The following is a 16,266-nucleotide window of genomic DNA, read 5'->3' as shown; positions in this document are numbered from 1 at the left end:
ACACTTCTGTAAGAATGAAAATAAGTGATCTGCAATAAATTAGTAAAACCTTGTCTGTCCCTGTTTAGTGTATTTTTGGTGTGCGTTTCTGTGTGAATATCACACATGAATGTTGGATGTCTTTTTTGTGTGCGTGTGTGTGTGAATATCATACAAAATAATAATCCACCACTGCATGGGATGCTGCATATTGTCCATATCCTGCTGCCGAGGGAGGAGCAGAACACACTTGCCTCAATGGAAGAACACCTGCCAAAGGGCACATCTGAAAAATACAGATTTGCAGCTGGCTCTGGGCCACAATATATAATATGGGCTTGTGAACGTATTGCTGCACTGCTGTTGCACTCTTCTAGTGTTTTTTCTTGTTTGGCAGCTTCTGGATGGCTAACAGTATCGGCTTGCTAACAGCACTGCTAACTCTGTGCGTAGCAATGTATGCAGTCAGCACAGCGAGTCATTTACTTTCCCGTAACAAGATAACTGTTTGATTAATACACTTTACCCTGAGGTGCACAGCAGATTTATTTCCTTCCCAGATACATGCTGAATACAGGAATGTGGAGTAAACAAGTTTGTTTTCAGTTATTTGTCATTTACTGGAACAATTCCTGAACTTTTTACTCAAGATTTACTCTAGTGAACAATCATTGAAGCTAATGGCAATTCTGTCTGAGTCAGAACTTCAGGAATAGCTCATTTTACAAAATATTTTTAGTTTAATGACACAGGATGTCCACACTTTGGATTTCTAAGTGCAAACCAAATGCAAAGTATTTGAAGAAAATAATTTTGTGATCGCTGTTTTTGCTCTTCCGATGCAGATTACAGATAATAGCGATGTTCTCTACCTTATGGTGTTTGCATGCCCTCCTCATTTCATTGTCTGAATGCTGTTCAACATTTAATGTGCTTGTGCTGTAGCACTGCATCCAGATAGGGCAGTGATCCTCTTATTCTACAAAAGGGTCTGGACACAAAGAGTGGCTACAAGAATTGCCAAAGCTCACTAAAACTCCTGGAAGATACACGGAAATGAAACTCAGTCTCCCATGATCCCAAAATTGCCATGCCAGGTAGGCCAATACATCTGCTCTTTGCTGGTCAGAAACAACAGGTCTGGATTACAGCAGCAGCTTAGAAGTGTGGGGGGAAAAAAATCAGAACCACAAACCACTGCATACTTCCAGCCAACAATCTCGCCCATGTATGCTAAAATTCATGGGCTGGCAGTACTTGTATTAAAATGCAGGAAACAAATCTATACTTGACATTCATCTATCAAGGATGGTATTTGTGCAATTAAATCAATCTTGTGTGGTGTGGAGGGATGGCATTTGATGACCCACTAAAGCTCTCTTTTTGAACTCAAATTCAAGCAAATATATCAATTCTCCTAAAATCCTTTAAAAAGATATTACATATTCATATCCATTCCCTGCCCATAAACCCTAAGAGATTTTTACTCCACCTGCAACATCCTCATCTTTGTAAATAGCATCTGAAATATTTACTGGTAAAACACCATGAGAGCAGCTAAAATGGCACAGATACCCAGAAGTTATTATTTTGACCTGTTTTCTTCTAATTTCTCAATCAAATTTGCACCTTGTTTCTGTCCAAAACCCTTCATCATGGGAAATCTGTTCTGTTTGTGAGGGCAATGCTGTGCCACACAGATTTAATAAGAGTTAAACTCTTCCACTAAGGTAATTCTTCACCAAAATTGTCTTGAGTGCTAAGAAATCTGCTTTGATTCCCATTTCCAGTGCCAGATACATTTGCACTAGCAGATTCATTGGAAAAATACTTTCTTACTGTACAGAGCAGCTGATTATCTTCACCTGATGCTGTTAAACTGACCATCACCTTTCCTCCCTCGTTTCTGAAAGTCCTCTTTAAACAACAGACCCTAAACAACAACAATAAAAAATTTCCCTGGGAAAACTTTATTCTCTTCCATTTGAATTGCAGCGTCTGTAGGAGGAGGGAAAGAATGTAAATGTCAGTATGTTTTGAAGAGCAGTTTGTCATGCTGTAAGTTTCTATAGCATAGAACATCTTCTAATTCTAGATGGACTGAGATTAGAAGGGCTAAAATAAACTAATGTGCCAAGGACTATATTCAAAATATTCAGAAATAGAAATCGACTGCCTTCTGAGGAGAGCTAGCACAAGAACTGAATAGCCCTCACATCCCTATTTCATTCTTAAGGCTTACACAAAACTGTCAGGTAGATATGCAGACCCTGAAGAGACTTTCACACAGGTGACCCTGTTATCTGTCCTGTTTACAAAACATGATTATTTTGTTACATCAGTACAGGATTGCATATGAACTCATGTATGTTGCACAGAGAATTAACACAGTGATCCTACAGTTTGCTCAGTGTGAACGGTTCACAGAACCCTGCTGGATACACGATCAGCATTTAGGGCAAATGAGAAAGCAAATAAATGAATAAATGGAAAAAGAGTATTGGTGACAAAGTAAAAGGCACTAAACAAATTCTATATAGAATTAATATTAGAATATATTCTGTATAGAAAAATCCCCATCAGAATCACTGAAAGACACGTAATCCTCCAAGATAACACCAATACTAAAATACAAAACATTTCCCCTTACAGGCAAAGTTAAAATCCTCAATCAAAACTCTAGCTCATCAATGAACGTTTCAAGTACAACAAAAGGCATATAAAAGAATGGAACAAGGAAAGAACATGAAAATGTAGTCCTGAAGAGTGACTCGACACACAAAGTACCTCCACGTGTCATCTCACACTGCCTTGGTCACTCCACTTCAAACCAGATTCAAGGCACTGGACTGAGGTTAATTTGAAGGCACTAACACAGGAGACTGTTGTGCTCAAAATGTTGTACTAATAATTAGACATTTGTTACTGGTCACTCATTAGAACAGGGTTATAGCCAGAGTTCATGAGAATACTTTATTTTTCATTTGAAAAAAGAACAGATTCTCTTCAGAGTCCAGTTTCTAAATCAAGGCCTTTGACACCCCAGTGCCTATTTCCTACTTGTCCGTGCACAGCACTGCATAAATAATTTATTTTTTTCTCTTTGACTCATACTCAGCTGAAAGCCAAAAAGTAAATCTTGGGCTAGAATCCATGCTGTATTTCTCGTTTCTACATTTTAGCATAAATCCCTTGAAATTCTGGTCACCAACTGAAAATTGAATTGTAAAGTTAAAAGCTACACTCAACAAGGTGCTATGCTCTCCTCCTCCTTAAGATACATAACGTCCCTTAGATTATTTTTATATATATATATATAATGAAAGGACAACTTTTAAGTGTTAGGAACTATCTGATCAATGGTTAAAAGTTTTGCCAGCTTAGTTTTCTCAGTTAGCAGTGTGATTTCTTTGTGCTGACGTGGCTATGCCAGCTGCTAGCTATGCAATTAGATGCAACTGCACTAGCAGGGAAGTCTTCAGTGATTTGAGAGTTGGTACAAGCTAAATCAGAAACGTTAACTTTTTTTTTTTTGACAGTAGGAATGGTATTTCTAAGCATAGAAAGGGTCTAAAGCTCAATATACTCAACACTTTAATTGAGGGCTGAGAGAACTGCTAGCTTCAGCCTCAAGATAGGGTGTTAATCCTGTGCTTCCAGAGGAATTCAAATCCTCCAGGAAATAGCAAAGAGCCAAGTCCTAGTAAAATACAAAAAGCCAAAAAGAAATTTTCCCTTGTCATTTTTACATTGAAAAATCCCTTCAAAAGGCTGACTATATATATGAATGATAAAGGAGTAGTAAAGAAAGGATTGTATTTTGGCAGTGGATTTTGCAGTTCACCTGTAAGTTCCAGTGCATACAAAGCTCTCTCCCAAACTACCTCCACTAAAATCTCTCTGAAGGCACAATGACAGAGAAATAATAACGGGCAGGTCAAAATCCTCTGTAGAATCCTCTTTGGGATTCTACAGTCATTAGTTTCCTGAAGTGGACTGCAGTTATTTTTAAGAAAATAGACAATTCTGCCCAAAAAATCCTCAACTCAGACAATCTACCCCACATGTAACATCCAAGTAAGTTTTGCTCTCAAATTCCACGCAGAATCTCTACTCAGCACCAGAATCTCTACTCAGCACCAGAAGTATATAAATGCCAGTTTTGAGAGGGTAAAGTAAATCTTAGCCATTTGGAAGATGTACAGATAATACCTCAAATAAAACTAAACTGGGCTTTCAGAACACCAAAATAAAGGCAGGTAATAGGAGCATATTCTCCCATTTTCCCTAGCAGGCTGTCTGATGAGAAAATCTCTTACTCAGCATTTGAGCACACTTTGCTGCATTCCATGCTGTATAGAGAAAGCTACACGAAGCACTAGGAGACCAATGAAGAATCTAGCAGAAGCACGCTTTATGAAACTGCCAAGCTAGGGAAAGAAATGATTTTCAAGAGGACTTTTTTTTTTTTTTCAAGAGGTTTTTGTGAGCTGGGCTGAGAAAAAAAAATGATCTAAGATTGAAAAAACAGTATTTTATATAATAAATGGGCAGAAAAGTTTCTTATGACAAATACATGGAAGCAAATCCTAGAGCTCCTCCTTTAGCTGGAAGAAAACTTCTTTGACTCCAGCAGGTGCCAGCCTGCATAAACTCACATGGCCCCACACTGTTTAACACATATTTCTTTATGACACCACGCTACCAGCTCTGAGAAAAGATGGTTATGTATCTGTTCAGACACTATAGCAACAAGCACCTCAAATTGGATACAACAGGTCTACTACCAAGTTAGCACAAAAGAAATAAAACATCTGCCTATTTGGAGTGTTTAGCTAGCTATTGTTACTACCGAGTTGAGTCATGTATTTAATATATTCATTCACACACCGCTACAAGCATAGAAATTATTTTATTCCCGTTTTATTTTACCTGAGGTGAGGCATGGAAAAGCTCGGTAACCTGCCCAAGGTCACAGAGAACATCTCCTCCCTGTATGTTACAGTACCTGAAATGAAACTGCTGATTTATACTGGAGACAGCAGTGCCTCCTCTTCACTTCCCACTCTGTGTCAATGGGACCATCAGTTCTTTGGAGGGTTTGGAGCTTGGCTAAAATTTTGGCTCAGTACAAGGGCACGTGGGTGTTATCTGGGTGCAATCTGAGTCAGATACATGAGCTAATCATGCCTTTTGCCCTCGCACTCTTTGAAACTATGATCTCAAGATGCTAATGGCCTGGAAGCATCACATCCTAACTATTCATTCCTGATCCTTGATTGTTGACAACTTAAGACAACTTAAAATGACAATGATTAACATATATATAAGAACAATACTCTCAGTACTACAGGTTTTAATGAAACACAGGTGGCTGGATTTTATACGTATCACTGGAGTATGTACAGCCGCCTTCTTTCCCTCCTTGCCTTTGTCTCCCTCCCCCCTCCATAGATAATATTGGTTGCACATGTCTCTTTTACATTTATGACCAATCTTCTGAGATGACTGACAACTGAGGTAGCTGACATATAATGCGAATCTTCCCACAGTTATCCATTCTGAGACACGCAGCTGAATAAAATTCCACTCAGTCAGACATAAAATCAAATTAGAGGAGTTCACTCTGAAGAGAAAGAACTAAATTTGAAACAAATAAAGCAATGCATAATTCACTTGCAATGGGATCATTTTGTAAAACTACATTAATCATAATCATAGCAAGGTAATATGGATACACTGTGTACATTGTGTGCTTACCACATATCACTGTTCATTATGCAGCTGTGCTTCAGTCACATAGGGGACTTATATATATAACGTGGGTGAGTATCTTTTTTGTTTGTGTGTGTGTGTGTGTGTGTGTGTGTGTTCAGGATTTGTCAACAGAGCCCTTCTGCTTATTAATAATTATACCTTATGGCAATACAGCACATTTTGCTCACACCACATGCATTCACAAAGACCTTCACCCATCACTGAAATCCCTGGGTTAACACGCAACATATTTCTCCACGAAGCACTGCAGTATTATTCATTGGTTTAGAAAAGAATCAAAAAATGCTGTACCTTTTAACTGCACAAATTCAGGTAGAAGGCAATGACTCAAACATGGAAGCTGGCTAACCCTGAAGTAGCGTTTTTGATGTTTGGCAAAAATGCTGTCGGGTATTTATTGACCATAAGTATTTAAGACCTCAGTTTGGGATCTGATTTTTAAGACAGCATTTTTCATCTGCACAGCAGCTCACAGCTGTGATAATACCTCAAGTTAAAGGAGAAAGTACAAGCGACTGCTTTGCATCTACTCTGCAAAGTCTCAGGATGTCCCCCCTTATTTGATGTATAAGAGCTGTTAGGTTAAAAGCTAATTAATTGAATAATTTCTAAAACATGAGAAATATTTCTACACTTCTATTAAAGTGTTCAACTTGGAAAAGTCATTCTAAAATAAACATTCATCATGCTGCATATTCAATCTCTCTCAGTAAATGTCTGATGAAAGGTTAAGAAAGATATTTTTTATGGGATTTTAGAGTCAAGCTGGCTTCTTCCTGGACTAGAGTACTGTCAGCAATCAGAATTTCCTGACTTAAATGCGGCGAATCATTCTTTTAATCACATAGTATGGATCGTAGCATGATTTTACAGCTACATCATTTTTAAAAGAACTAGCAGGTGAGAAATACTGAAAAAGCTAACTAAAAAGGATATGATCAAACACGTATCAGGAGCAGGTAAGATAAGTAGATTTTTTTTTATATGATTCCATATACTGTGATCCTTCGTTAACAAAAATTTCCATTCTTATTTCCAGCTCATCCTAAAAGATTGTTCCCTGTATAAACCTGCTTTTATTTATGAAAAAAAAAAAAAAAAAAGGATCAGTCAGAAGACAGAGGTATAGTGCATACAATACAAATGGAATTATTTTTTCTTACACAAACATTATGGCTTTGCATGAGGATGCAGCAAGGTGAATACCCTACAAATCAAACTGCAGGTTGCTGACACTGGGCTCAGCCATTTGCAGACGTGGGTTATTTCTAGATTCCAAAGGTGTCTTTAACATTCAATATCCGATCCACATAGCTTTTTCCACACCACTTTATTACTACGCTTTGATGTAAGGGAATTTAAGTTTCATAATATGCACATGCAGAAATCAAAGACAGAGAAGCTCACAAGCTTCACTTACAGCAAGTATCCTATTTGCCAGCATGATGGCTGCACACACCTCAAAACTATTACAGATAGCAAACAGGAGATTGAGATCATTTTAAAGCAGATACACATAATGGCTATGCCCTTGTACAGGGCAAAATGTGGATGAGGATGACTGGGAGAGAGGAGGTATGACTTATGGAAGCAAAGAGAGCCTCCTAAGTTTGTATCCCTAAGCTCCTACAGTCTCTGACTCTGAATACAGGGAAGAGTATGCTAACTAGGAACAGGTCAAGCCTTCAACAATTTCTCCACCGCTGCACGTAAGAAGAGACTGAACTGAACTGAGCTGACTACCTGGAAAGACTTATAATAGAAATTCTATTCCATTTTGATGCAGAGATTTGGCCCACAACCATTACAGTTCCAGTGCTGTGGTCATTAGATTATGTCACTTGTATATAGGAAAAGCAGTTCAGAGGACAATAAAATGACTTGTCTGAGGTTATCCAGCCACTTAGCAGAAGAAGCTCAGGCAGTACACTCAACTTCAGAGCCCTCCACTACAGACCTGTTAAGCAGGACATGCAGCCCTCTGAGGAAATCTGCTGGGGAATGTCCTCCATCTCTGGTTACCTCTCCTTGCTATGAAAGATCTCTATTTCAGTCTTAGTGTTCGATTCAAAAACACTGTGGCAAACCAGAAAAGAACTAAGAAATGTTTATGGTGAACACCCAATCATAACTCGGAGCATGGCATTTTTGGCCTTTTCTTTGCCATCAGTCTCATGGAAGAAGACCATTTCAGCATTCCTGCACAGGAAATTGATGCCTGAATTAAGGACACAAAGGATCCCATTAACAATTCTAGATATGACACTTAAATATCAGATAGACAAACTCTGACTTAAATCTAGGAAAACAATAAAAAGCAGAGTTTCTGTAGAAGGGACTGCTGCATAGATGGAAAGATTGTGCCAATGGCTGCTATAGTAACATAGGCTCAAATGCCTATTACTTCAAACATTTTCTTGGGCAGACAACTTAGTAACTCTATAACTCAGTTTTTTTACTTTTAACTAGGGATAATAGCTAAATGGGAGCACACTAAGGATAAGGCAGCATAAGCAACAGAGTACATAAAAATCTCACAGAGAGATTTGAGTTTGTGTATGGGTACAGCACAGCAAATTTGAAGCTATTTTACTCCATTTTTTTAAGCTAACAAACTATCTTACTGACACCATTTCAGCACTAGGTAATAAAGATCACATTTTTCAAGCAAAGGCATAACACTATACTTTACCTTAAAATGAAATTGCAGATCTAGTTTTTCTACAAAACAAAGGAGAAAGAGGGAGGCCAAACCCTGTCTTGATAACATCTGCTGAGCTTCTTCTTGAGACAGAAGGACCTTCAGGTTACATTCTACTAGCCAGTGAGTGATGCCCAATATCGGCATCAAGAATGTTAGGTTATTTAAAACCAAGATGTTCAAATCGTATGTACAGATAGCAATATATAGCTATGCCTAAAGCTGCCAGACAGGAGACAAATTTCTTAGTCTGACATCTACAGTCGAAGCCCAAAGACAGTCTTTTTTATTGTATTTGATTGTTTTGACAAGTTCAACACAAAGTCAAACATGGCCCAGAGAAGAACATACCTAAACATGTTCTCTTCCAGAGAAGAGCAATGAAGCTGGAAAAGGGACTAGAAAACAAGACGTATGAGGAGTGGCTGATGCAACTGGGGTTGTTTAGTCTGCAGAAGAGGAGGCTGAGGGGAGACCTTATTGCTCTCTACAACTTCCTGAAAGAAGGTTGCAGTGAGGTTGGTGTCGGTCTCTTTTCTCAGGTGACAAGTGATGGAATGTGAGGAAATGGCCTCAGGTTGTATCAGGAGATGTTTAGGTTGTTAGAGTTGCCACCCCTGGAGAGACTTAAGAGACGTGTGGATGTGGTGCTTAGGGACGTGTTTTTGTGATGTTATTCAGTAGTTGGACTTGATAATCTTATTGGTCTTTTTCCAACCTAAATGATTCTGTGACTCTAAACCACGCAAACTCTGCAGGATTCTTTCTGCTAAACAACAAACTAAGCACAAATGAAATTAAAACAGGAATTTTTCTTCACAAGTCCTGGTCATAACAGACATGGTTAAAAGGACAAAAAAAGCCTTTCAGAAAAATATAACACTGACTTGAAGACTAATGTACAACATGAATAAACTAAAACAAACCTTTAATTTTATTTTTCAGCATTATCCAGGTATCAGTAACCAGAACATAAAAATTAACTAATCAGATGCTATTTCTTCTCTTTCAGTGAGTCAGTGCTGCCATCTAAAGATATTTAAGGGGCATGCAAAAGAAATTCAAAGCCATGCATACAAGTAACATTCTGGAAACGTATCTGAGCAGGCAGATAATGCAGGCTAAGTAAATATGTTAATGAGATACAACTACCTATGTATGTTGCAGTACCTGCAGGAGCAATTCTTTCTCTATCACTTCGCCTGTCTTGCTGATAAGCTGCTTCTGTAGCCTCTGTATTTTTTGGATCAGCTCATAGGTACTTGGGTCACTGGCCTAGATGAGAGCAAAGCAGTATCAAAAATTATACATTATAACAAGTTCGTGTTTCTGTCTTGCAAATTAAAACCACAATATTTAAGTGTCCAAAAGTGACAAATACAAAATGAGATGCAGAGGGGAATAAGGGACTGAATTGTTTGTTTTTAAGGACATGTGTTCAAGGAGTCCTGAACCTGGAGTCTCTGCCTCTTGAAAACCTCACGTTTAATAGCATTAACCTTATGAATCCTTCTAAAACATCCAACATACATTGGAGTCCTTCAAAACTTAACACCCAAGACAATGGATTGGCAGAACCATGCAGCAGGGAAGAAAGAGGAGGCTAGTTTAGGTTTTAAGCAGAAGCTGAAACTGACCCCTAAAATAAATAGAGCAGTGCAAATACTTCCCTCTGTTTTAAAAACTTCAAACTGGGATTTTAGGAGCAGAAGACTTTTCTCTTGAGCAAAAGAAAAAATAACTGCAATATAGTCTTTTGAAACAGGTTGAAAAGTTAAAAATAAATTAGGGGGGTATATTGACAAACTACTATGAGGCTTTAAGGTGACTGCATTTGTGGCATCTCATTCTTCAATGGAATTAAGCGCTTAAAAAGATGACAGATCGTTGCCAGTACACTGCTGTTTTCTGTCTACATAGCCTGTAAAGACAAGGAGCAAGCATACGTCTCTCTACCCTTCTTCCATTTTCATTCTTTTGTCACAGATTGCATCTGGAAGAATCTCTAAGGAGAAAACAATTCTGTGGGGAGCAGCTAGCCAAGCTTACTTTTCCATTTCTCTGTATCTTATTGGATCCTTTACTGTCTATTGAAGATTAAATTCTGACTGAAGCTTTTCCCCAATTGGGAGATTCACAACACATCTCTCCCACATGGTCCTTCCTTTCTCATGTGGTTTCTCTGGTGGACCATAATGATTAAACACACTGTAGTAAAGGTTCCAATAATTATTCACTCTCTGCATCTTTGCTTGTATTTATAAGGACCTTGATATCTCATGACTCTTTATCCTCTAACAGACTTTTTCTAAATTTACTAATCAATTCAAGTGTAACTGGGACACACTGACACAGATATGCATGCAGCACTCACAACCCCACAACATTTCCTGAGAAACCTGGCTAAAAAGCAGTTTAGTCCCCATGGCCCACTCAGTCCTTGATTCTTCTATAGCGCTGCCCAAACATGGTGCTAATTTGTGACAATTGTAGTGATGCGAGGGTGTTTGTTCATTAGGAACTGAACCAAAACCCCATCAGAATTATTTCATATGGACTTTGCCATCTGGTGGCCTTTCTGTGTTCCAAATACAAACCAGTGACCTAGAATGGAAAGACATCATTTCCCATTATCGGTTTCTTCATAAATTCTTTCCTCCACCACCAGATGTTTCCACTGGCCTGACTTCCCTTTGTTATGTGGAGCTACTAGAGATTGTACCTAGAGGTCTTCAACATCCTGCATTTTATCTCTCTTCTATGTGAAAAGCTAATCACACTGTTCAGTTTTAAGCTCTGCATGGAAAGAACAGAAATTAACTATTACACTAGTAAGCACAGCCAAAATATTCAGCTCTGTTTCTGTAGGGACTAGCATGTAACCACTCGTTATTAGAGCAGCTAAGCAACCCAGGCTGGCATCAGATCAGAGATCCATGCAACAGAGAAATCTCAGCTGGCTCTGACTTACTCTGAAAAAATGAAGTAATGCCAACTGATGTTCATATATTTGGTCTATGCTTGACAGATTTATTATTTTTCCCCTTCATTTGGCAGGTTCAAATAGTGTGAAAATTTAGATTTGCTGTTTACATAACAGCTGACCTGACGTTACCCAGAATGGCTATCTTTGAAACCCCACCACTGTTTATGTGGAGGCCTTTTCCTTTTTTCACAGATGTGATTTACCTTCTGACTTCATGTCTGTCTGTTCCCAGTCCACCTGTTCTATGATCCTTTCTAATCCTGCCTTTCTTTCCACATAAATCTACCTAACTGGTGAGAGTAGGATTATACCTTTCCCCTATCATCCTCTTTCACTTCATCCATGTTAAGGAATCACCTCCTTGTAAATTCACCTTATGCATTCTTATTCCCTTTAGCATTTTACTGGCTCTTTACAAATCCCTCTGCAATTTTTTATTGAGAAAACGACACAAAAATAACACTGATTGCATTGTGCGAGGGAATCATTCAGCAGTTAACTGTTCCATTGGTACTATGGAAATTTCAGCCTGCCTGCCCTTCCACATAATTTGCATAACAGTAAAGTAAATAGGCTTTGTGCTGTGTCACTGATTTGGAAATGCGGGCTTTGGGAACTTGATGCTGAGACATCACCTCTAATTTTCTCCATCTGTGAACATTCAAGGGATTCTCCAGTTCTTCTTCCAGAACTTTGCACCGAGTTTGTTCTCTTAATAGCTCCTTCCGCATGTGATGAACCTCCTGTCTTAAGATGAGAATAAAACAAACAAACAAAAAATCACACCAAGACCCAAACAATATGCCCAAGGTATTAATATGAACATTAACAAACCATTCTTCCACGCACTACAGCCCTGGCAAAGTGTCTCTTGTGAGTAACACCAATAACATCATACAGGTGGTCCCATAAGATAACACAGGTAGAACACTTCATTCATTTTAGTAAGAATGACTCAAAAAAGGGACTTTTCATCAGTTCCTGGGAAATCTAGTTCACAGCCTTATGGATATCATCGCCCAATTTTTTCCGTGTACATTAAGGCTAGAATGGCAGTTAATTCATAATTCATCTGGAGTAACCTACAAATCACAGTTATGGTGTCATACCCAGTTACCTCTGTACTGAATCTGACAGCTGGTATTTGAACGAAGGTTTTAAAACTACATGGCTCACACAATCCAGTAAATAAAGCATAATGTATGGCCTAACTATGATGGACACTGTTCTTTAGAGAACCTAAGTTTGATTTCTCTTTCTACCTCTCGTCAAGGGACTCCAGAGGTGATTTGCTGCTGAATATAAAATTAATTGAGCACTCCAAAGAAGCTTTGACAACTAAGGTCCCCATGCTGGGGTCAGGGAGTGAAGGAGCAGGAAAACCAAGGCACATTCTGCAAGGGTCCAACCCTTATGACTTTGGTGGGTGTATACTGTGATTTCCTCAAGGGGAAGGGGAATGGAGGATCACCATGTACCTACTCCCTCACTGAGTATTTCTCTGCCAACATTAGTGCTGAATGTAGCTCACTAGACAGAAAAAGACCTGTTTTTTTAAACTGTGGGGTTGGACAAGGTTATTGAAAAGGAAAAAAAAAAATCTCCAATTGGCAAATCAAGGAAGCTAATTAGCAGCACAAGTGATAAATGGACTCTTTCAACAGACAGCTTTCATGATAATTTTGGACTTCATTAAAATATGTGATTGATCCACCTCTCCATCCAAGAACTGATCCAACCATCACAGCATGCATTGCTCTATACTTCAATACCTTTACGGAGTTTCAATACAGTAATAGGCTTTCAGCTGAATGCATTTGGGCAGCAAATTCAAATCCTATCCCTGTCTGCAGAAAGTCAATGAAAACTGCAGTTGTTAGTGTTTTGCGCCCACTTCTTTTTTATCTTACACCAAATCAAACTGGCATAATTAAACTGGAGTCAATGGGACTAACCACAGACTGAAGTTAATTTGCTCCAGTAAAAGCCATGGAGTTATACTGATAAAGGTAAGCTAAAGATCTCACCCAAAACTGTGATAGCTACAGAGAATAGTATAATGGTTATCTGCTGTCTCTCATAGCTGTCTCTCCTTACAAACCATGACAAGTTCTACAGAAAAATCACAATCATTTCCTGTCAGCAAAGAATACACCTCAGGTTTGGGAGGGTTAAAAAAAGAAGGGAAGAATTAAGCCAGAGTAGGGGGAGATAAATCAGACTGGGGCTATTAAACTTCTGTTTTAAAGAAACACAACCTTCAATGAAAATTTAACTAAATCTTTCTCTCAGAGCAAGTCTACATATAAATCTGGAAGGAAAGAGCTCTGAAAATGTGTAGGGGTTTGTTATAAATATGTCAAGTGTTCCCCATCCACTGTGGATTGCCTAATAAAAAGCAGTTCCACTAATTTGGGCCCAAGGTACCACTAAGTAGCTCACTGAACTATTAACACCTTTTCTGCTGCTGTCTGTCAAGTTTATTCTGTAGGTAGTAATTCACAATACAAGGTGAAATGTGGAAGCTATTTCAGCTTTGGCAAAGATGTCTTTTTTCCTCCTTTCCTCCATCTTTTACTTTAATTTTCTTCATCACTGATTAGTTGCTTTGTGAATTTAATCCACTGTGTTTGAGGTCAAACCAAATAATCCCGTTCTCCAAGGTATAATGTTTGTTGAAACAAATCTCTACCACACATAAAAGAAATTTTCTGTCTCAAACACAGAATCATGAATGCAGTCGCTATGGAAATGTATTCAACCAGTTTTTCTACCTGAGCTCCTCCACATTAGCCACACTTTTGCCAAGTATTCCTTTCTCACGACGAATTTTTTTGATCTCCAGCTTGAGAAGCCGGATGTCTTCCGTTCTCTGTCGGTACTGGGCCTCACCCTTGTTTAAGATGGACTGCTGGATTTTGATCTTCTCATAGAGCAGAGCCACCTCATCATTGCGCCGAACAAGCTGGGACCCTAGGATATCTCTCTCATTGATAACCTAAGGACGCCGAGCAAAGCAATAATCTCAATTAAAGTTCCTCAGTACAATCCTAAAGCATTGTGACTACATTTTCATCAGCGAAAATCACTTGCATTAAGAGGTTTCACTGTTATTAGTGAAAAAAACAATAGCAAAGCCTAGTAACTTCTGCTATAAGGGTTCAGACTCCTGAAAAATGTAAACTACAATGTAATAATGTATAATGTAAACTACACTCATTTCAGTATCTTAACATTTTTATTTCAATGACACTACGATGCTTTAGTAGTACCACTTTTACCATAGCTGCGAATCATGATCTTAAAAATGCATTGGACAACTAAGGGAACAGAACAAAGTGTGTTTGAAAAGCCAAATGTGAGATTCCTACCTGCTCATACTCCTTCTTCTGCCTCAGCCTCTCAGCATCAGCCTCAGCAATAATTTTTAGGAGTTTTCTCTCTTCTGCCTCCTGATTTTCTATAAAGCGCTTGGTCTCCAGAGCCTGTTTTTTCATCTTAAGAAGTTCAGCCTGGTGGAGTCAAAGAATATAGGTAAACTGTGCTTGGTAACAACTTTCCATTATATACCTGAGATTAAGAGTTAGTATTTGAACAGAATCTCATACATTCACTTCATTTCCTGAGAGGTACGTATTTTGTTAGTTTTTGAGAATAAATCACCAAGACAAGCAAGCATGAAGACTGTAAAGAAAAGTTGTAAACAGTATTTGAATATTGTTACAGACAACAGATATTTAGAAGGATTTTTATCTATAATAATGGCTCAAGTTGTAATTCAGAGCAATTTCACTTTTTTTTTTTAATAGGTAATATTTGGAGGTGTTTTGTTTTTGTTTTTTTTTTTTCAATTGAATTGTTATTCTGCTATGAAAATCTAGCAGACCTAAGTTCAAAGTAAGGCTGGGATATAAGAAAGGATAGCTCACCCTGCTAGAAAGGGCAACTATTTACATTACCTAATACAAATCAGCATCTACCTGGGACAGGCTTCAGACTGGAATAACAGAACTGGTGGAGAAGATGGCAATCAGGCATGGAAAAGCAAAATTAAAGAGCCTTAGCATTTTTTAGTGGAAGTGTAGATGAGAAATACTGGGAAGAAGAAGGATTCCCCTAAGCAAAAGAGAAGTAATGCATTGTTACAGTGGCTGCATACCACTAACATAAATACTGAAAATTAACCAATATCCTACTGTCATGAACTCTGTAATTCGAGACATGTACGTAGAGAAAGAGTAATAAGGTCTTCTTGGATTATTAGAAATTTCTAGGATTACTAGGCAATTACATATAGGAAAGTTGGAATCAGCTGACTACAGTCCCTTTTCACAAATATGAAAACTTTCAAGCCTTGACTAAAAGACTTTGCCACAGCTCTGACCCTCATAATGATGACGTTCAAGCTGCCTTTTCAGAAAGAACATCATTGAACGCTGAAAGAATGAGGCTGTGATGAAGGCTGCACCTGCAAAAACATTGATTTAAGACAGAAACAACAGTTCCATCGTCATAATAAAATAGCTTGTTCAATTCTTATTTTCTTTAATAAAATACTCATTTTCCCATATGTGCAACACTCACATCTCTCTTACTTAGTGTTGGATGTTCATCAGAATCCATCAACCGAACAAAAATGCATGCCACTTCATATTGAAATGCAATCAAGAGTGTGCAAAAGCTGTCTACGAATGTAAAACTGCTCATGCATTGCACATTGCTAGATAATATTTTTTTAATATATCAAATTTCTGTGTTCTCCTTATGTCACAAAATATATGAGTTGTAAACAAGGAGTGGCAGTAGATGTTAGCAGCAAACA

General features: G+C 38.2%; 1 protein-coding gene across 1 annotated transcript in view; it reads right to left on the bottom strand.

The window, feature by feature from the left end:
* The window catches only part of CFAP58 (cilia and flagella associated protein 58), a 56,823-nt gene that overhangs the window by 14,112 nt on the left and 26,445 nt on the right, over positions 1–16,266 (bottom strand). The window contains exons 12-15 of the mRNA XM_084526688.1: positions 14,816–14,956; positions 14,219–14,442; positions 12,080–12,191; positions 9,629–9,733 (exon numbers count right to left, since the gene is read on the bottom strand). Coding sequence (XP_084382814.1) covers positions 9,629–9,733; positions 12,080–12,191; positions 14,219–14,442; positions 14,816–14,956 — 582 coding nt within the window. The remainder of the gene's footprint in view (positions 1–9,628; positions 9,734–12,079; positions 12,192–14,218; positions 14,443–14,815; positions 14,957–16,266) is intronic.

This window comes from Aythya ferina (assembly GCF_964211825.1).
Source record: "Aythya ferina genome assembly, chromosome: 7".
NCBI lineage: Eukaryota > Metazoa > Chordata > Aves > Anseriformes > Anatidae > Aythya > Aythya ferina.
This window is presented reverse-complemented; position numbering and strand designations above follow the sequence as displayed.